Below are 21,174 nucleotides of genomic sequence, written 5' to 3' on the forward strand. Positions count from 1 at the left end.
TTAGGATAAACAAGACATTTATTTATCAAAATACTTTGCAGAAGTTAAAACCGAAGCTACACAAGTGGCTATAACAAAAGCACGTGTTCTTTCCCTTCCSAATGAAACCATAATTGATATCTTAATAGAAAAAAAAAAAAAAAGAGTATTTTAGGACTTCCACAGGAAGATTTTAAACAATTTTGGCAGTTTCTACCACTGATCACAAACAAAACTAGCTGAAAATGTGAAATGCTTATTTCCTTAATTCTTTATCAGAAGCTAAAGCTACAAACATGAAATTATCATGCAAGTTACATTGTAGAACATATTAAAATTCACTCAAAGAACATGAAGGACTTGAACAAGTACTTGAAAGTCAGTATAAAGGATGGGTATGTATAAATGATATCTTTGTAAGAACTGATGTCAGACATACCCTTGTCCTGTAAGGCTACAGGCTATTTGCACATTAAAATACACATTCTGCATTGGAATCCGACGATTCTTCCAGGACCTTGAAGACACCCATTTTTTCCTTTTTAACTGTTTCAGAAGCTTTCATTTGATCTAGGATAAAAAAATAAAGATGAACAGTAATAGATCATCTGAAATCTTTCTGTTCAAGTAAGACAATGCAGAGAGGAAAGATTTATCTGTCAGGGGGAGGCAACACGTTTTTTGTTTCAACTGGATTTGAAAGGCAAGTTCCTCGTTTCATGATGCCTATTTATAAACAGTCAGCAACTATTAAGTTTGTACTTGGAAGTGATTTCTCAGCTGCTTACTTTAAACAAACAAGCACCGCAGCCAGCACCTCTGACTAGATGTGAATGGAGATAAGCAGCTTTAAGTCTGCCAGTACCAATTCTGCCTTGCTCAAGACGGAAGAAGAAACAAACGAACAAATAAACCACCAACAAAAACAAAAGGAAAAGAAAAAGAAAAAAGACAAAAACCACGGTAAACCTAGCGAGTGAAATCATTGGAAAAAATAAGAAAAAAAAGAACACATACACAAAGTTACAGCCCTGCTAGCTATGTTCTTTGAAAAATTAGCAGGTCTGCATGTTGTTTTCCAAGCTTTTGCAATCACTGTGTTGCCAGCCCAGTGAATATTAAAAAAGTATTGTCTTTCTGTCAACCTTATTTATGGGTTACAGGGACAGGAGGTGGTATTTCAATTTCTAAAGCATTCACTGSAGCTAGCTGTAGTAAATTCAGGAGACAATGCCACACTAGTATTTTTTACACCAGTTTTAATATACTGATTCTTCTTGTTATAAAGAACATATGAATAAACAATCCGTATAMAATGTGCTACACACAATAACACGATAATGACGTGTGGCAATTTTCTTCATATAAAGACTTGAATGACTCTAAAGGTTCTAGTAAGGTAAATCTACGTATAAAATATGATTTAGCAAAGAGAAAAAAAATGGATGAAAATTGTAACTTACCAATAAGATCACTTCTATCCAAGAGCAACTCTAGATCTTTATCACTGATTACTTTTTCTTTAGATCCTTTAACCTCTCTGTTAAAGAAGAAATAGTTTCTTAATACAGATAAAAGCCTGTTACAGTAATATTGCACAGAAGTTAGTTTTCTGCATAGCAGAATCCCCAGGACATTCTTTCCACTATTAAGACCCACATACCACTTTTAGACAAGAAAACCATCTCTTTTAATAATTATTTGCAAGCTGCAAGTTATAAATCTATGGTTTTAAGAAAAATGAAAATCTGCATACCTCTCATAGTCTCTGGATTTCAGTAATTCTATTAATTCCTGAGGGTCCAAGCAGCTCTTCGATTGTGCTAGACCCGATTTGCCTCCTTTAAACTGATCTGTGTGGGAAGAAGGGGGGAAAAAAAGTATATACAGGCAGAAATATTAATAAATCCCATATAACAGCACAACAATGCTGGATGCACAGACAGAAATAATCTATTCTTGCACATCCAGACTAACTCCTTTAACTAGTGTAACATTTCACTGTTTTAGACCTCAGCTAAACACGACTTAAGATTTTGGGCTAAATGGTTAAAAGGTGCATGAAGAGTYTACATGCAGGCCTTCCACGTTCCCAGTCTTAGTATGCAGAGGAGCTGATTGAAACACCAATTCAACATGCAGGCACACGCACACACAGAGCAGAAAAGCCATCAGTTCTACTTACAGTAAAAATATTGCAAATAAAGTTAGATGGTGGATGTTGGAGTTTGCTCCTTTTTATTATGTAGGCTGATTGAAACAAAGCAAGCAGCATTAACCATTAGAGGACAGGAAATATGGGAAAAATATATCGTTGCTTTGTAGAACATAACTCAGTTTAATAGTTTAGGCAGGCATGAAAACATCCAATATAGGCTGTTTTTTTTAAAGAAATCATACCAGCACCTATCTACACACAAATGTGGATATCTGCCCAAATATCCAAGAAATAATACAAGATTATTACCTAAAGACGAACATGAACGCAGCCAAGCTCTGCCATGAATATTCCAAGGTGACAGGCAAGTCTTGGTGTCCTCTGCTCAGACTGCTAAGCTACTTCTCTTTTCATTAACACATGAAGTGTGTTAATTTTATTAGCGAGTTTTCATCATGCCCTTTCCTTGCACTTTTGTTCTTTTGTCTGGGTTTAAAGCTTCCTCCCTGTCCCCATCTCCCTTGAAGGGCAACAGCTGCTTCTCTATGAAGTGCAAATCAGGGGCAAAGTTTCAGTGGGGTTTTAGACAGGAGATTCCCCTCCATTAACTCGTCCTGCTGTGACCCACAGGATGCAGATAACATCACACATTATCAGCGATACCTTTACTCCTTGGGATTACTTCTCAGAGTCACACAAACTATATGGCACTGAATTAGTGCCATGTGGGTTTTGTGTTGTAATAATAAGGACAYCAAGAGAAAAATATTAGAGATCCTATGAGCCTTTACAAAAGTAGAGAGAAGTTCATGTGCATCATTTTGTTAGTCTGACATCTATTAATTTAACTAAGCCATGCTGGTTTGCATAGTTTCCTAAGGAAAATTCTTTAAAAAAAAAAAAAAAAAAAAAAATGAAAAAAAAAAAAAAAAAAAAAAAAAAAAAAAAAAAAAAAAAAAAAAAAAAATCAAACTGTTTTGCAACAAATTTCAGTTCCTAAGTATTTCTACTGTACTTTCCCTGTACAGTCAAACACTATTGGAAGGCCCAATTTAAGCACATATGCTTTGTGACAATCCTTCTTCAAACACTCCTCCAAATTTCTGGTATTTTTTAGTTATTCAGGATTACACAAACTATTACATCACCTTCACAGAGAGTTACACAATGGACTAAGGGCTCTTGGAGGGAAACCTCTACTTAGGCTGCAGGAGTTGGATATGATTCATCAACAATTGGCAAGAAAAATATTCAACTTAGAGCAAAACTGAAGGCCTGACCSTTGCCACTTTGCTTCCTTTCTGTATACTGACTAGTTCCCATTACATCAGGCATTTATTGTTTGAGCCCATCCTGTTTTTTTCTGCTGATCTTTCCACTTCAGTTTTATCTTCAAATGAGCTCTTAATCAAATTCATAGAAAATAAATGTGTCTTTTACTTAAAATGGTAATTCAAGCCTCAGGGAAAAGAAACAAACAAAACACCCCCACACATTAATTTAAGGGAAGTCACACCAAGATAGCAGTGTTAGACACATTACAAAGAAAAGGCTGAAACTAGGTTAAAGAAGAAAAGATTAGTCAATCTAATTCAAAAATGGAGGCAAGCCACAGTTTAAGCTCATGAAATTGTGCACTATCCATTAGCCAGARTAACGTTTTCTATGCCCTCAAAATAAATACATATATAAATATATGAGTATATCAAGGGAAGTTCCTGTATTCCTTAATATTTAATATAAGGGTAAGTACTTTCAAAGGGCTATATGAAACTTCTAGGGTTGCTATATTTAAATGAGTTTAGTACTTGGGAATGCTGTAGTGAACTAGTGTTGGAGTTGGAGTACAACAGGCAGAAGCAGCTGTTAGCAGAGAACTTCCTATAGCACCCAAACAATAGAAATTTATCCAAAATGAGAAGCTTTGATACGATTGTTTTCTTAGACCGTGAGTGTGCCCAGCTAGATAATCAATAATGCAACAAAAGCCACCATTGTGCTGTATGCAAAATAAAAAGACTATTGTTCAATTCACTGCTGGTTGGTTAACGGCCCAAAAAGGATTTTTTTTTTTTTAATGTGGTTATCACTGTGCTCAAACTCAGAACAGATGGAAGCAAARTTTCTGTGCCGCAAAAGTTTGTGCAGCAATTCCACAACCCTAGGATTTGCCATCTGGACCAAGTTAAGTAGAAACCTCCAGAAACCAACCTTAAATTGTCTCTGCTCGTTTTAGCAATATCAGCGGGCAGGTTCTCTACTAAAGCACGTTTACCAGTGTAACTGGAAAGCCCATCTCCAAGGTTTATATCGTGAAACACAGCTCTACACAGCTCTAATACAACTGGTTAGGCATATTGCTTCCAATGAAAAATTGTGATAAACTGTTACTGCTGGCAGTTCGGCATATCCAATTTTCCCTTAATCTTCTGCCTCATTTAATAAGATTAAAAATAATAAGCAAAATAAAAGAGTAATCAAGTTAGACTTGCCATCTACCTCCATCCTAGACATTTCCCTTCTTTGAAGTTTCAAAATGKGTTGAACAAATGGTGACTTTGCCATCAAGCTGCTTAAAAGCACAGAATTTTGTCCTCTTACAGCCCGGCTTCATTTTCTCCCCACCTCACCCATCCCAGGTGAGCTAACTAGTTATTTTAAAAAAAAAAAAAAAAGTTACAAAGAGAAAAATACTAACTTTTGTGTATAATCAGCTTCTCCAGTTTTCTCTTGGCCGCAGCTCTCTCCACAATCTTCTGGTCAATAGTATTTGCTGTCACAAGACGATATACAACTACTGGCTTTGTCTGGCCAATTCTGTGACATCTGTCTTGGGCCTGCAAGTCTGACTGGGGGTTCTGAGTAGATTAAAAAGAGTTAATAACGCAGTTAACCTGGTTTCTTTTAAGAATTTTACCACAGGGACCATTTTTAATCAGTGAGTTCCGAAGGGTGAGACAGAACTGAAGTGAACAGCAGGGAAGCTGTGATGCAACTTGGCTCCACAGCTCCATGCATTTAAACTAGCTACAGCAGCAGAGCTCAGGATGGGCTACACAGGTAGGGTAACCCAACTAGCTTGGCTGCTTAGGCACTATATAAGCAGATTAACATCTTCTGCATTAAGAATTTGTCTGAGGTTGTTAGCTTCTTTTTGTAGGAAGGTGAGAAATAGATATTCTTTTTTTTTATGGGCTATTTTTAAAGTTCCTTTAGCTTCCTTGAAAGAAAATAAGAGTTGTGCAGTCAGCAGAGCCATCTATGACAAGAAAGTAAAGGAGCTAATGTCCACTGGCATACCTTTCCCATCTGTCCCATGCTTGCAAGAGCAGTGGGATCTTTGCTAGCTAAAACATAACATGGATGGCAACTCACAGGAAGAGATTTGAAGGCCAGGTGATAACAACTCTGCTGTTGGATTGGGGGAGCTTGCAGAATACCAGCAGCTTTCAAACTTCTGGAGATGCTTTTTTTTTTTTTTTTTCCATTTTTTTAAGTAGTAATAGAAAAAAACTCCTACTTTTGGTATAATTCAGAAGACAATCAAGTTGGCCCTGTAAAGCAACTTTAGCTTTGTTTTGGATAAGCTAGGACATTTTCATCCCAGACTGCACAGKTTAACATTTCATTATAGTAAATTAACAATGACCGTCAAAACTAGCAAAAGAGAAAGTATTTCATGATAAACATCAGGACTCACATACCCAGTCACTGTCATAGATGATGACTGTATCTGCTGCAGTTAGATTAATGCCCAAGCCTCCAGCTCTTGTACTCACTAAGAACAGGAAGACTTCAGGATCAGTATTAAATTGATGCATCTGGAAGAAAAGTTATCTATTACAAAACAGCAGGCAGGGTTTGCTGCATTTATCATGCTGCATTTATTCCTTGTTCACATAGTTTGCTGGAGGTAATAAAGATACTAACACTGTTAGGGTCTGTACATTCTGACTATATTCTTTATTATTTCTTTGTATAAATCAACATTTATTAAAACACTAGCATACTTTGAGCTATCATTCACTCATCCAAGATGAAAACTGCAGCTATGCCAAAATTATTTTATCTATGCACTTAAAACAGGCCAAAAATATGTTTAGTAAAGAGGATAATATGGATATTTTGATAATTTAAGATGGATAATTTGATGAATGGACAAAGGAAGCCCTAACTTACCTGCTTCCTCAAAAAAGGTAATATTTGCAATTTGTAAACAAAGAACAAATCAAAGCCACACCTCACCATTTACAAGAAAGGCATGTTTGCATGCAAGTGCTCGCTACTGTTCTACATCTGGCATCGCCTTGGACATTGCACCTTTTCCATTTCTCATTTATCCCTTGGGCTGGCTGTGCTTCCTAAGAATCTCTCTAGCTATGTGTGTGATGAATCTGCCTGCATTCAGTTTTCATTCTGTCTAAATGATTCTCTAGCTTCAAAACATTTGACAGGTTGCAAAAACTGACACCCAAGYGAGCTCAAGGACAGCACTGCCTTATTCCTCCAAAGTTCCTCCTTCCTTTGCTGGGCACAGATACTTGCTTCAAATTATAACAGGAATGCAAGAACAAAGGCCTACACCAGACCAAATCCACGTGCTCTCTTGGACTAAAATTACAGATATCCCAATCAGTATACAAGACTATTTCCTAGGAATTCTACTCTATCTGGCATTAAACTTACAGTATGCTACTAGAGGTGTTAGCATCATACCCTGGATTCTGGAAACAACAGAATCCAGGAGGTAAACTGGGCAGGAGTAAAACTGGGATTAGTATCTGTTACAATCTGGGTATATTATGCATGTCACATCTGGGCCACAGAGCATGTGAGTAGCCATCAGTCTAGGCAGACTGCAAGAGGTTGGTTCGTAGTACACTTCACCACCTCGATTTTTGAGTAGTAACTGTTAAAGCAGCAGCAAGGATGTCAGTTGACATTCAGGGCTTTTGCACTTTAAAGACTAATGCTGTGCAGAACTGTAGCCCAGTGTCACAGGAACTGGCAGCAATTTTACTGAACAGACTCAAAGGGTAGGTATGGGCATCCACTTACATTTTCTTCTCTCTCGGAGTAGGACATAGAGCCATCTAATCGACTAAATTTGAAGTCTCGCAGATAGCAGTAATCCATCAAAATGTCCAACATCATAGTCATTTGTGAGAATAACAAGACCTACAAAACAAGGAAAATTCCTTAGCAGGGTTTTTTTTTGTTTGTTTGTTTTTTTAAGTTATAAGAGACAGTTTTATGCCAGACAAACAACCAAAATAACCCATTACCCTTATAAATTTACCTTATGACCTCTCTTTTTCAATTCTGGAAGCATCCGGTCCAAGAGTAGAAACTTGCCTGAATTCTTTACTAGATCCTCATCAACCTTAGGAAAGTGTGGCAGARGAGAAGAGGGAAAGTTATATATCAGAAGAAAGGATTCATTAAAAGCACCAACAAAAGCTACTATGTTCCATTTTTTAAACTAAGAGCTGCAAAGCTGGAGACAACACTTGTTTTAACAAAATATGCTGAAACAGCTTAATCAAGATTAAGTTTAATCAAACCCGTTATTTTCTATACCCAAGTGTTTTAAAAATTAAATTAGTTTTAATGACCTTTCTGAAAGGAGAAACCTTATGATTTTTAATCTTTCAGCAATGGAACAGCACAGACGTTTCCTTCCCAGCTTTTAGCAATAGTAATTAGTGTACAAGGCTTCCATCTACTGGGAAAAAATAGTGAGTGAGGAAAAAAGAAGTTCAGTGTCTCTGAACAAGACACGTCAGTCAAGGGGCAAAATTTGGCAAAATAAATTCTTAATGTTCTACTTCAGATTTCTTTCTTGTTTTAGACRATTTCGACATCTAATCTGCCCACGCATACATCCTGCCTAAACTTTCAAATAAAGCTTCAATCACACTGCTGTAATTTAACCAGAAGGCCTCTCCTGAATACACTGACAAGGTAATCCTTCACTATTGTCAATTTGGCCTATTGCTTCTAACATCTAGACTAATTCTCCCAGTCACGCTTTACAAATACACACCTTGAATTGCTGGGTAGCCGGGTCCAGTGGGTATTCAATAAGATAGGGGTGATTACAGCATTTTCTCAGAAGCATCATAATATTCTGCAGCTTAAGGTTCACCTCCGAATCCATGGGAATGCTCACTTCTACCACTGGCCTTGAAAAGACATGTCATCTTATTATTATAGAAAGGTAGCACTTTATCTGTTACAAATACTGCAAAAGGAAAATAAAAATCAAGCAACAAATTCTTGTGGAGCATCAAGTTTCCTCAAAATCCTTCAGAGGGAGCAAGGTTGTTACTAGTCCAACAAGATTATTTTTCACCACTAGTTTAAGATACAAAAGGGTATCAAGTAGCAAGCAGAAGTCAAAAACAAACACAAAGCAACAAAAACAACTTGTGCAAGTCACCTACAAGAAAAAGGGGTAGAAGCAAGTCCCTCTTCCAACAAATGGTCAGGGTTCCTGCAGAACAACGCACATACCATTCAAAAAAATCAACATCCTGCCCAATCCTGCAGGCCTATGTTATGGGTGCACCTAGGTTACAGTTAAACCCAGCTATTACTGTCATCTGACACAGTCCCCAGTCCAGGGCAGTCTTAAAAGTAGTTAATATCAAGTTTGCTTTCTAACAGCTCTGGTTTCAGGGCCTAACACTAGCATTAAAAAGAATCAAAGGTCCTTATTAAATAACTAAAGGTCCTTATTAGTAAATAACCCAAAATTTTCTTTCATCACAACCAAATCTCATGTAATCCAGGAACAAACACTTCCTCTACTCCTGATCCTCATGATTAACTACACGGTCCTTGACCTAAGAGAGCTAAGAGGCTTAAGACAATCTCAGTTCTTATCACTAGAAGCCACTCATTCTCACCATATAGGTCCTGCACAACCCAGCACCTGTGGTAGCAGTCCAGACCCCAAACCAACCTTTGCTCTATCAGTAACCAGAAATCAATATCACAGCTACTAAGAGGAGATTAAACATGGCAAAACCTCTTCAACTCTAGCACAAACTCTTATTCTTGAAACAGAACTCCTCTAAAATTTGACTTTCATCTAGCAAGACACCTCCTAATCAACAACAGTCACACAGTTTTCACTGCTCTCATTTCAGCCACTTGTACAGCCTGAAAGATTCTGCAACAAACGCAGCTCTTCAGGTTTTCCTCACCTAAGCACTGACTGCAACTTAAAGGATCCATGCACGCCACTAAAGTAGCACTTGCAGGTTTTTCATTTCAGTTCTTGTAAAGATCTTGTAAAATCTAGCAAGATAAATAATTTCCTTCAACCTTGAAGCTTAAACAGTTTTCCTTATGCCCAAAGGCCTTCCAATYAATTTAGAGACAAAAACAAGACTACATACAAAACCCTACATGGGCATGACTCCTCGGGTCTTGCAGTCCTCAATACCAAGTGCTGATCTTAATCTCCAAAAAGTGCATCAAAACTTGTCATCAAACTAACAATAACCTTGCTGAACATTTGGGTTCCAGGACTGACCTTGAGTCTTTTCACCTCTTCAAAATTCAGCAAGGAAACTTCTGCTGCCTCTCCTCCAGACCTGGGACCAAACATTGCTTTAAGTATTCCCAAGATACTCACCTCAAACTTAAGAACTAGCTGTAATTAGCACACCATCATTATCCCTTGTCCTGTCTTTTGAGTCAATAAATGACACAGCCAACTGGTAGAGATAAACAGCTTACCTGAACCTTGCCATATCCAGCAAGAACTTAAGCTCTTCAGCTTTCTGTCCTCACTGCTAACCCTTACCAGCGCCTGAAGATATTAAYAAGATCTTCAATTACCAAATAACTAAGATGAAGCAGTTCTCCCTCTTCAAAGGCCTAGAAGAGGTGTAGCAAATAGAATCAAATGCCTTATTAGCTCCATCATTGTTAATGGCATAGGGGGTTACAGTGCAAGATAGTCATTGCTATCACAAAATAGCAAATTTTAGACAAAACCAAAAAAGCAAARCATAAAGCCACAAGAATAGTGCGCTATAAAATGCCTGCCATTCCTGATAATTTCTGATAAGCAAAGTCCGGGGGTAAGTTAAAATAAGAGGAATATTTTTGATATTGAAATATCTTTTTTTTTTTTTTTTTTAATATTTTTTTAAGGGTACCTCTCTCTTTCTACTTCCTCTTGCATTTTGCTGATTAATTTTTCCAAGTCATCAGGTGAATCATTATGTACTTCACAATAATCAACCAGTTTTCGACTGCGGCGTTTTGGTCGACCTGTAGGACTCAATTCAACTACTTCTTCCTGCAGAAAATGAAAATGTTGCTATCAGCAGCAGACAGTTTCAGATGAAGTGCCCATACTGATCCAAGAGTCCTCAATACTGCAAATGTATTGGACATGCAATGTCAACACTTAGTACAATCTGGCCCACAACCTAAAGGTTCACAACTGTAGAATCTTGCAGCTTCTGCCTTATTTTCAAGAGCTGCATTAGTACCTTATTGATTTTTTTTTTGTAAACAGAAACCATCAGGCTATTGAAAATTGTCTTTTTTTTGCCCCCTAACTTAAAGCCTCGCCAAGAAGCTGTCCTCACTTGCATATTACATAGTTCTCAGTGTGCACACTGACGTCAGTTACAATAATTATCATTAAAATAATTGACAAAAGGATGAGACCCAAAATTTAAGCCAAAAGTCGCTTTGGTTATACCAGCAATGAAAAAATGCCTATTATTTTTGCTCACAATTCTTTAACAGCAAGTACTTTTCTAATATTTGTCTCAGTAGATACCTCATTATTCCCAAGCAGTTTCCTAATGGTGCGGTTTACAATGGCAGTATAGAATGTTTCTTGCTTCTTTGCCAGGGGTGCATATACCACGACTTCTCGTTTAGGAGGAACCTCAAGAGCAACATCAGATTTCAGTCTTCTCAGCAAGAAAGGTGTCAGAATCTGAAATGTTGAAGATATGTTATAATGACTTCAAGCTAATTTCAAGAGCAACAAAATGATCTATCGATACAGTGCTATTTTGTCAATTTAGACTAAGGAACTTCATCATCAGAGTTCCAGATTTCATTTTTTAATATGAACTCATACTTGAAAGGTTTTACACATATATTGGTAACAATCTATTTACTGCCATTTTAAAAAGTATTTTGAAGTCATTAATAAAGGTGCAGCCATTACTACATGACAGACTTTTCAATTCATTTTAAATACATTAAAGTGATCTTATTTTTATGAAATCGTTCCATTTTGTTTGCTACATCTCTTAAACCATGTTGTTGCAAGGTTAAGCCTTGACAAACTTCACTGCAAAGGACAATTTCTGTCTAGTTATGTCTATGAGATAGAAATTTATGTTCCATCATCAGCACAAAACAACAGCTCCCTAAGCAACTTTTCCTTAGTATTTAGGGAAAAAAAAAAAAAAAGTAGTAATTTGATTTTGCTAGGCAAATTACACAACTAGTTTTTTCAAAATGTTTTATGTTGAACATCTCCAAATTACCTAACTTCCCTCAAAGCTACCCTTCAAGCAGATAAACAGACCAATTTAGTCTCTTGGCAAAAGAGGCAAGGAATTGCAATTAAGTTTGACTAACCCCARCTCAGTTCCGAGAACAAAATGAGTCATTACTGAAGACATAGGTCCTTCTTTTCAGCATTTACATATGCTGGAAAGACTAAACAAGCCCCAAGGCTAAGAAAACCTAAAAGTTCTACAATAAGAGCCATAGACCTAGAAGTCAGCTCAAAAAACCCAAAATTTCAACATGGTTTATAATGGGTCATGTTAGAAACAAATCATGAAAAACAATACAAAGAGCAAGGGAAAACCTGATGCAGCATATGCAAGATGTTTTGCTCCCTTTCTTTAGCAATTATATCTTCGGCAGTTTCGGTAATGCTGGTAATATCAAACCAGGATTCAAAGCTATAAAAACAAAGTAAGAAAGAAAAAAAGAAACAGCTTACTTTATAGCTATTATTCTTTGCAACTTTAGTATCCTATCCTTCTCTTACCCTGTGATTAAGAAAACAAAAGAAAAAAAAATTTTTGCATGTCTGTTCTTCATTCTCTATGCATAAGATGTTTCTGAAATACATCTGTCTAGGATATRGTTTTAAACTGATCAATAACGTCATAGGTATTAATTGGGAAATTCAGTAAGCTCTGCTGTGCTCATTATAGCCGATATTGTTTTTCAAATATAGACTAAATTCAAAATCATTTTGACCCTTCTCTTTCACCTGACCTCTATCTACTGCTTCAGAAAAGCACAGCTCTCCCATGGGGCTTGTCYTTTAGGCTCATACAGATGTGTCTAACACCTTACAGAATTTCAAACATGATTAGATAGCCACATCCTCCCTCAGTGCTTAGGCTTAGCTCAGATTTAAGCTTCCACAACCCCAGCATGGAGCTGACATTTCCTTTCTGAAGCRATTACAGGTGCAAAGAGGGGAAGACACAATGCCTCTACAGCACATGAGGAAGTTCCAACGAGTTACAGTCACACTATAAGCAACTGAAGTGTTCATACATGTTTAATATGTAAAGAATTACAGCAATGCCCGAAGAAAACAAAGGAAATATCTTGTGGCTATTGGGACTCACCTTTTCAAATCATCAAACACATCTGGTAACAGGAAGTTAAGCAAGGACCACAGCTCTGCCAAGTTGTTTTGCAGGGGAGTACCAGTCAAAAGGAGCTTATTGTCTGCATTAAATCGCTTCAGTTCTCTGATAAGACGGCAGTTCATATTTTTAATCCTGTGACCTTCATCCACTATCAGATACTTCCAGAAGCAGTTCTGCAAAATATATGATATTTCAATAAATCTTACCTTTACTCCATCAAAATATGCACCAGATGAGCAGCACAAATGGTTAAGACTGTCTGATGATTTTCATTAGAAAGATGCTATTTAGTGTTGTTTCTCTTTGCCAGATTAATCCAAGTTAATATCTTACATTTGCTTATTGGCAAATGCATTTAGGAAGCTGAGGCGATTACAGTGCTGTCGCTTTGCTGGCCAAGTAAAAATGTATTTTATGAAGTAGAGACAAGGACTTTGTATAAAAATTAGCACATGAATATTCAGTTAGTGTCTTCAACACAAACATGTCCAAGAAATAAATGAACATTGCACAGACCTTTCATGACAATTAACACATTCCAGGATTTCCCTAACAACTACACTCTTCCTTAATAGAACTTTAAGATTATTTTGCAGCTTACACTCTATAAAACACTCTACAAAAATACTCAGAAGCATGGATTTGAAACCTACACCAAAATGTAAACAAGAAAAGGAAACATACAAGTGAATAGTTTTATTCTACCTACTGAGAGGTAGTGAAAAGAAAATGTGCTTTAATTATTTGTTTACTTCACTTTGAGGATGAATCATTCTATTTTAAGAGTTTCTTAAGCATAAAAATCCAGACCCACTGCTACCTAGGAAACAGTGAAGTGAATGCCAACATAAATGCTGCAATATCCCATCAGATAGGCAGCTTTTTTACTGCAGTTTTTTACTGCCTTCAAAAGCACTGCTATTAACAGTGATGAGGCATTCCAGCTGTCACAGGATTTTCAGGAGAAGTTGRGTACCTGTAGGGCATTTCTGTCTCGCATGGCTATTTCGAATGAAGTAATGACGACAGGATGGATTTGCAGTGATCCTTGACGCCCGTGGATTTTACGAACCAGTTTACGACGTTCCTGTTGAGCCCCATGATACAGCATTATTGGAATCTAAAAGAAAAGAGATTTAGAAGCCAGATCAGTTAAGCTCATGCTAAAGTGTAAAACTAAATGGATGATAGAAAAGTTGATTTATTTACAAGAGGGTAAATCTAGGCATAGTTTACAGTAATGACCTTAATAACTACAAACTGATGTTCAACATTGGAAAAAAAATTAAGGCGGAGAATTACAGTAAGAATTAAATATTTTGCACTTTTAGAAGAGGAAGAAAAGAAAAGCCTTAACTTTTTTTTTTCCTCCTTACCTCTGGAGTAAATCTCTTGAATTCAGACATCCAGTTTGGAAGAGTAGACAGGGGACCACACACTAAGAAGGGACCTGGGACTCCTCGTTCCACCATCAGTGCTATTGTTGCAATGCATTGGATTGTCTTCCCCAGCCCCATTTCGTCAGCTAAAATGCCATTGATGCCATTTTCCCAGAGCATCTGGGCACACAGAGAGAGAKAGGTAAATGCAAAATAGTCAAAACACCTTAAGAACAATAGACACCCATGGCAACTTTCTCTAATGAGGGTATTTTAACTTATGTGAGAAAGASTTCTTCACATTCAAAGTAAATAGAAGCATCTTGTTAAACACAAGACATAKGTGGGTATATGTGCTTTTAGCCAGTTAAGTACCAGAGGAACACATAAGCAATAACAGTATATCAAAAAAAGTATGTCAAGAGCAAGTACAGTTCATACTGTTCAAATTTTAAACCCAGTTCCAAAGAATTCCCCTTACCTCCTTCCTGAACAAACCAAATTATTGYGTTTGTGATGTTTTAGTTACATCTGTTCAAGTAGATTTTTGGCACAGCCACTTTAGCMTAAGTAAAAGGTACAATTTATGAACAGCCCAGCCAGCTCCTCCGTCAAAAAAATCAACCTACTAACCATAAATAAGGATCTTACACCTCATGGTGCAGCTAAGGAACCAGGTTTGCACCTCCTCTCAAAAAAAAATTACGGGTGAGATGAGTCGAAGCCTGGTTAAAGAGGATACATCCACTTAGAGGCAGGGGGGGACTAAAAAATAAATAAATAAAAGGAGGGAGGAAACATGGGACCGGTAGCAGAGGCAAGATAGCTCTGTCTGGATCCTACAGTTAAAGAGGAAAGCTGTTCTAATTTATCTTGAATGCTAAAATAGGAAGATAGTAATAATACATACATGGGGATTTTAAAAACAAAATTTATCTTTTGCTTTCAAGTGCTAAAGACAAAGCATTGATATCACTAGCCATAGATTCCTAAAGACAATGAAAAAGTTTTATCCATGTGAGACTTGCAAGATAACAAGTCTTTAAAGACATATGAGGCTAGGTATTAAAATCTTCCAAGAGAGGAAAATAGTAAGACTCAAAACAAACATTCATAGATCTAGTGTTATCAAAAAGTTCTTGTAASGGAGGGTTGAAAAGACTGTTGACTCGAACAAGAGATGTAGATAGGGAAGATAAAGCAGCAAATCTAAGGAAGGCCTTTACGAAACAAAATATTCTCCCCACCCTGTAAATTTGCATCTGCTTCTTGATAATTTTGTTTTATAATACCACATTTTTATATCAAGAAAAAAATCAGGAAGAACTGCCTGTTTCTTCTTCGCCTCCTCTGTATTAGCTATGAACAGATTCCTGGTGGTTTCCCCTATACATCTCTCTGTCTCCAGCCAGTGACTGGGATTAACCACATAATCCATTGCTCCATACCCTGAGCCACTCCATGCCTTCCACTTGGTACCACCTCATGACGCCTCCAGTAAAAATCTTTGGCTGCTGAAAAGGCACTGGTTGCCCATTAAACTTCCGCACTGGATCGAGGAATTGCTTCGCACTGTGCCGTACAGCTTGACACAGCCTGTCTTTAATGACACTATTTGAGTCTCCGTTTTTTTGCAAGTCCTCTGGACACAGGTTGTCAGAAGAGCTTTCCTCCTACAGGAGAGAGTTTAGAGAATATATGACAAGTAGCATACACCAAAACTCAGCTAATACACGCTTCTACAAGGGGCACTAGAAGCACATGATGCACTTCYGGCAAAGTTGCAGCAGTAATTTACTGTGCAAAGAAGTATGCCAGATTCTGATGCAGAGACTTTTTTGAATAACTCTCAACTCCAGAGYAGAATCTCTTTTCAGGAGTGATACTGCCCCACAGCAAATCTCTATGTGCAAATTTTCAATGTCTCATGCAACTTCTAATTCAAGATTTCTGTATCTAGAAGAAAACTGTTTATTTACAGAAAAACTTTAAAAGATATGCTCTTAACCATAAAAGGCTTTTCTTGGGATTAACACATTCAAGCTGCAATAACATGTATCAACATACCTGATTTTCCACTTTACTTTTTTTTGCCACTGATAAGATTTCCTGAAAACAAGAGGAAAAAAAAAATACTWATGTGCATTTGAACCTTAAAGGCTACTATAATTGGCATTACAGGAGAACTTTGATATACTAATCTAAAAAGTTGGACTTACTTCAAGCAACTTTCCTTACCACATCATGAATCAGACAACTGACTATACAAGGCCACAAATCAGCAAATCTACTACAATTACAAAAACTATCTTCTGGAGATGTTATGTGTTCAGAATTGTTTTCACGCACAGACACACAGAAGTACAGGTCTTAAAAGACTTTTTGTTATGTAGATCTTTGTTGTAAGACATATCTCCTACAATCATGTATAAAATTTTACTGTTCCAAGAAATGCAGATGTGTCAACAGTGAACTCACTAGTTAAAAATGATGTTAAAAAATCCAAACAAGTCCTTTAACAATTACGGCCTACCTCTTTGGACATAATTTCTGAGATGTTATATGTTCCATCTTCTCTCCCTCTCTTCTTTTTTGCAGCTGTAGGACAATATTTAATATTATACAGCACATCAAATGTTAAGGAAACGTAAAAGAAGAAGAGTAGTTGCAAAAGAGAAATTCCAATATATTACCTGATTTCTCTTCTTTGCTGTCACCTGAATTCTGACCCTAGGAAATACATGGAGGGAAGATGCAGTTACTCTCAGGCTGTTCTTTTTGAAAGCTTTTTGAAAAACTTTACAATTAAGCATTTTATAAAATTATGGCAGAAATAATTCCTACTTCTAAAGCAAATTAAACAAACAAAATCTCATAACAAATGCATTTCCTCAAATCATAATAAGCCAGGAAAGGTCTCCTGAAAGAGACAACCATGCTATTTTTAAGCCCTTCTAGTGGTCCTATTATGGTTAACAATAAATATARTATACAGCTAGATTAGAAATTCTACATTCTTTTAACTTACAGCTTGTTTAGTTTACCTACTTTGACCAGATAACTTAAAATCAACAKGATGGTTTGTGAGACTCATAAGAAAGAAATGAAATAACTAGTTAATCTTACCTTGGTAGATTTTAACATCATCTCTCTCTTCCTTTCTAACTTCTCTTTCCTTTTCTGCTCCTAAAAAAACACACACAAATTTCTTATCTTCAACGAACACCCACAGGAGAACTATCCATTATGGAAATGATAACAGATTACATTGTTAACGTAGAGTTGTGCATACTCCATGGACTTGATTTGTTTTTGCAATACCACTAAAAGCCTTCATTCTGACATTGTTTAAAATCATAAAGCAAGACCTGGTCAAACAGATTATAACTACTGAAGAAGATATTTACTGCAGTTAGGTTTTACATGTGTGCAACTCCCATTTAATTTCTACATGTTACTGTTTGTGTTCTGCTTAGAAGAGAAAGCAATATAAGCATATTATATAAACTACATTATACTTATATATATATATACACACTTATGTGTATATATGTATATATATACATAAGTAGTCTACAATGCCTTGAAGGAAAAATGTTTTCATATCTTGAAACATCTTAGATTTTAATTGCATCTACTATATTTAGTTGCTGAAAGCAACAACATCTTAGAAAACAACAAGAACAAACAAAAACAGATCCTAGCACTTATCAAAAGGAGCAATAAAAACAATATTGAAACAGGCACTCTATCAATGCAGTAATCATGAACGTGAGCTGACACTTAAAACTAGATTAATGTTTCAGAAAAGTCCAGGCAGTCTGTCAGTGTCACYTTCCTGATAACATTATGGACTGAATTGCTTTCTGACATTCCTCATTTGCCTCTCAAGCCCCAACTCTTGCAGCTTGCTCACAATGAGACAGCTGAAGTAAAGGTTAAGGTTGGTGTGAACTCAGCAGCTCATGGATAAAAAAGCAAGAACAAAACGAAACAATCCACACACACCAAATCCTTTTATGAAAACTCTTATTTGGGAGCAACATGGCCACAGATCACAGTAAATTAGTAAGTTGTTTGAGAGAGTCCTATGTTATCATTTTCAAGACAGGCCTCATCCACAGCCTTTGGCACTGAGCACAACAGGCTGCACCATTCCTACTTGTTAATCTTGCCTTCTTCCTTTTCCTTCCAGACTTTCTACTTTCTTCAAACTTTGTRCCTTATTTGAAGCATTTTTTACAGCTCTTCTTTTCTCTTGAAGAGAGAGCAATCTGGTGACATTTTTACGTTGGGATTTTTCCATTAGAACTTATGCTTATAAAACGTATAGGACAAATTCGGAATATTAGGTAAACCAGCACTGTATTCCTGGACAGGGTCTTCAGTAGGTTTTTAATGCATTTCAAATAAGTGGATGGCAAAACAGAGGCAACAGAGCTATACCTATCTCAGTAATTCCCACTACAGACAAGCACCCACTTACCTCCAGTTGCTGCTGTTCCATTTTGGTAAGCAAAAACTTGGAATAGATGTTACTTTTTTCAAGTAGGTGTTGAAGTCTCTTGTACCGCATTTCACTCGACTCCCTGTCCCAAGAAGTCCGGGCCTGGCAAACAGGAAAAGATATTAAGTATCTATAGATGCTTCAATGTTAATCATTTTGAAATATAAAAGGATCTTCTACATGCAGAAGCACTCCCCTYCCATATAGCAATGATCTGTGGGTATAACCACCCATGCATATCTCTGAAGTGCTGAGATGAATACAACGCTGGATTCACTTACACATGTAAACAGCAGCTCTGCTATTTGACTACTACTACTACTGCAGCAGTACAAGGGATTCAAAGTYTCAAGGTATCTAAATTCAGATGTACAGATTGATATTAAAAAGCAATTTCAGTTTGACTGAAGCCTGCAAAATTAAGAAGAAACCTATCTAGCAATTTCAGTACACAGTTTCCCAAGTATTGAGAAATACAAAAGTTTCTGAAGTACTGCACAGAGACACCTCCAATTTTTCATCAGAGCTTTTCATTGTGGGCAAGTCATTTAGACAACTACAGAAATCATTAGGACTAATTTATAGCGATCCACTCAAGTTCCAATATGAAAACAGAARCTTCTGCCACTTCACTTACAAAATAGCCACACAGGTCCAGTTAACTTTTATACAAGAGTACGACCTGTACTAGAATTACAATAAAACTGCAATTAAGAATTTTCAAATTACTCATTAAAACTCAAATCACAACTCCCYAAGAAGTAAAATAGCATTTACCCTGTAGCAAAAAGCAATGTCTGGTAGAYTGAGATATTGAACAAGTAAAAAGGGGTAAATTAGCATCTTCAAGGGAAACCCTAGAAAAGCAAAAAACAAAGCTTTACAAGATGCTTATCTGCACCACTGCCTTCAGAAGAAGCACTGGGGGAAGGGCACACTGAAACAGAAAGGCCAAAGAATTTTCTCAAACTAAATAGAGGAAGGAAATGGATATTAGCCGAATAATGGCATAGAAAAGGGGAAAACTTGTTCCCCTCTCCCAGAAAATACACCTTAATTTTCACAAAATAACTATCAAGGTCATCCTCACCAAATAGCAGCTTTTTGCATATTCTTTCAGGAAAAGAAATTCTATCTGTTATTTGTGGACTAAATTGTGCCCTTGTGACTCCCTACAATGTCTTTGCTTATGCTTTCCTTGTTTCAGTTTTCTTCATTCTGATGCAAAGTACCTGAACTCAGGAAGACTGATCTTTTCTKGCAAGGCCAGAAGAGAAACCAACTAAAGCTAAGCTACTTCCGTCTAACTGCTGTTGCTTATGTTTTGCTACACCAAAACACAGATCCCTTCAATAATTAGTCCATCAGAAGAACTTTTCCCTTGACGAAGAAAATTTCAAGAGAAAAATGGGAAAAACCTCAAAAGCAAACAGTTTTAACTCCTACAATTCCTCCAGAAAAGAAGTGGAACGTTGCAACGATCACATTGTTTGTGTTCGGGCTGTAAGATTTCCTTAAGAGAGTTTCCAAAACCTGCTTATTTCCTGCAACACGAGCAAGTGGCAGACAAGCCCAGCACCAGGTCTTGGGCTGATTACACACAGCTTTGGCGTGGTGGCGTTTGAGCAGCTCCTGTTCTCCTGCACATGGCTGTGCCTGCACAGCAGGCGGCTGCAGAGGGCTGCAGGCAGGGGTGGCAGCTCTCTGGGGAGGCCTTCTGCACCACATCACCTCCTCGGGGCGGCTCTGCGAGGCTGCACACACACTACAAGGAGAGGAGCGGCCAGTGGCAGCAGCTACTCAACCCCCTGCTTTGCTACCAGGGGATGGAGGCAGAAAACTGGACTTGTCTCTAGAGGGGACAAGAGGGTTGTGGAAGCGCCACACAGGGCGCGAGCAGGGTCCGTGCTTGGTTGGTTATTTCTTAACCAAATAGGCAGCGAGGAGAGGACAAGTTAGGTGCATGCGCACAACGCACAACCAACTCAACCAAACCCTGGCTGTTCACATCAAAATTCAGAGCCCGGTGCCATCTCCTGCCTGGGGCGCCAACTAACAGCACCGGGAGCGACCTCCCGGGTCCGGGCCCGGCGGTTTCAACCGTTAGGAGCCGTTAGGGGCCGTTAGGGGCGGGGCGGCCAGAACCGCCCTCYCCACCCCCCCCGCACCGCCCCTCACCTTCTCCAGCATCTGCCGCTCCTGCTCGCGCCCCGCCGCCTCCAGCTGCTGCTCCTCGGCCAGCATGGCCGGCGTGATCACCGCCGCCTCCGCCTGCTCGCCCATCTCCGCGACCGGCGGCTCTGCAACGGACACGACAGCGCTGGCGGCAGCCCCGGCGGCGCGGCCCGCCCGGCTCGCCCCACCGCCCACCGCTGCGGCCGCCGTCCCGGGAGCGCGGTCCCCGGGGGGCGCCCGTGCCGGTGTCGGTGTCGATGTCGGTGCCGCCCCGCGCCGCCGCTCACCGCCGCTGCTGGCCGCGCTCCG

At 38.2% G+C, this 21,174-nt stretch overlaps 1 protein-coding gene across 1 annotated transcript; it reads right to left on the reverse strand.

The window, feature by feature from the left end:
• Nucleotides 1-20,973, reverse strand: HELLS (helicase, lymphoid specific). Its single transcript, XM_026044598.1, has 21 exons — nt 20,869-20,973; nt 18,670-18,792; nt 17,310-17,369; nt 16,877-16,913; nt 16,717-16,781; nt 16,251-16,292; nt 15,632-15,856; nt 14,181-14,363; nt 13,781-13,924; nt 12,781-12,977; nt 12,000-12,096; nt 10,947-11,108; nt 10,312-10,454; nt 8,184-8,322; nt 7,437-7,520; nt 7,196-7,315; nt 5,842-5,958; nt 4,836-4,995; nt 1,736-1,832; nt 1,443-1,519; nt 1-549 (listed from the first exon to the last, which is right to left on the reverse strand). Exons 1-21 carry the CDS (start codon nt 20,971-20,973, stop codon nt 452-454), a joined length of 2,475 nt encoding a protein of 824 aa, XP_025900383.1. The 3' UTR covers nt 1-451.
• Nucleotides 20,974-21,174: the final 201 nt, after the last annotated feature.

This window comes from Nothoprocta perdicaria, unplaced genomic scaffold (assembly GCF_003342845.1).
Source record: "Nothoprocta perdicaria isolate Ctin4 unplaced genomic scaffold, notPer1 scaffold_105, whole genome shotgun sequence".
NCBI classification, from domain to species: Eukaryota; Metazoa; Chordata; class Aves; order Tinamiformes; family Tinamidae; genus Nothoprocta; species Nothoprocta perdicaria.

What these genes read in the sequence shown, in the direction of transcription:
- HELLS (XM_026044598.1), bottom strand. Translation starts at nt 20,973, where the DNA reads ATGGGCGAGCAGGCGGAGGCGGCGGTGATCACGCCGGCCATGCTGGCC. An exon ending in AACTGCTTGGGAATAATGAG is followed by an intron (nt 10,455 to 10,946) that starts GTATCTACTGAG and finishes CATTTTCTGCAG; the next exon opens with GAAGAAGTAGTTGAATTGAG. An exon ending in GGATAGAAGTGATCTTATTG is followed by an intron (nt 550 to 1,442) that starts GTAAGTTACAAT and finishes TTTTTATCCTAG; the next exon opens with ATCAAATGAAAGCTTCTGAA.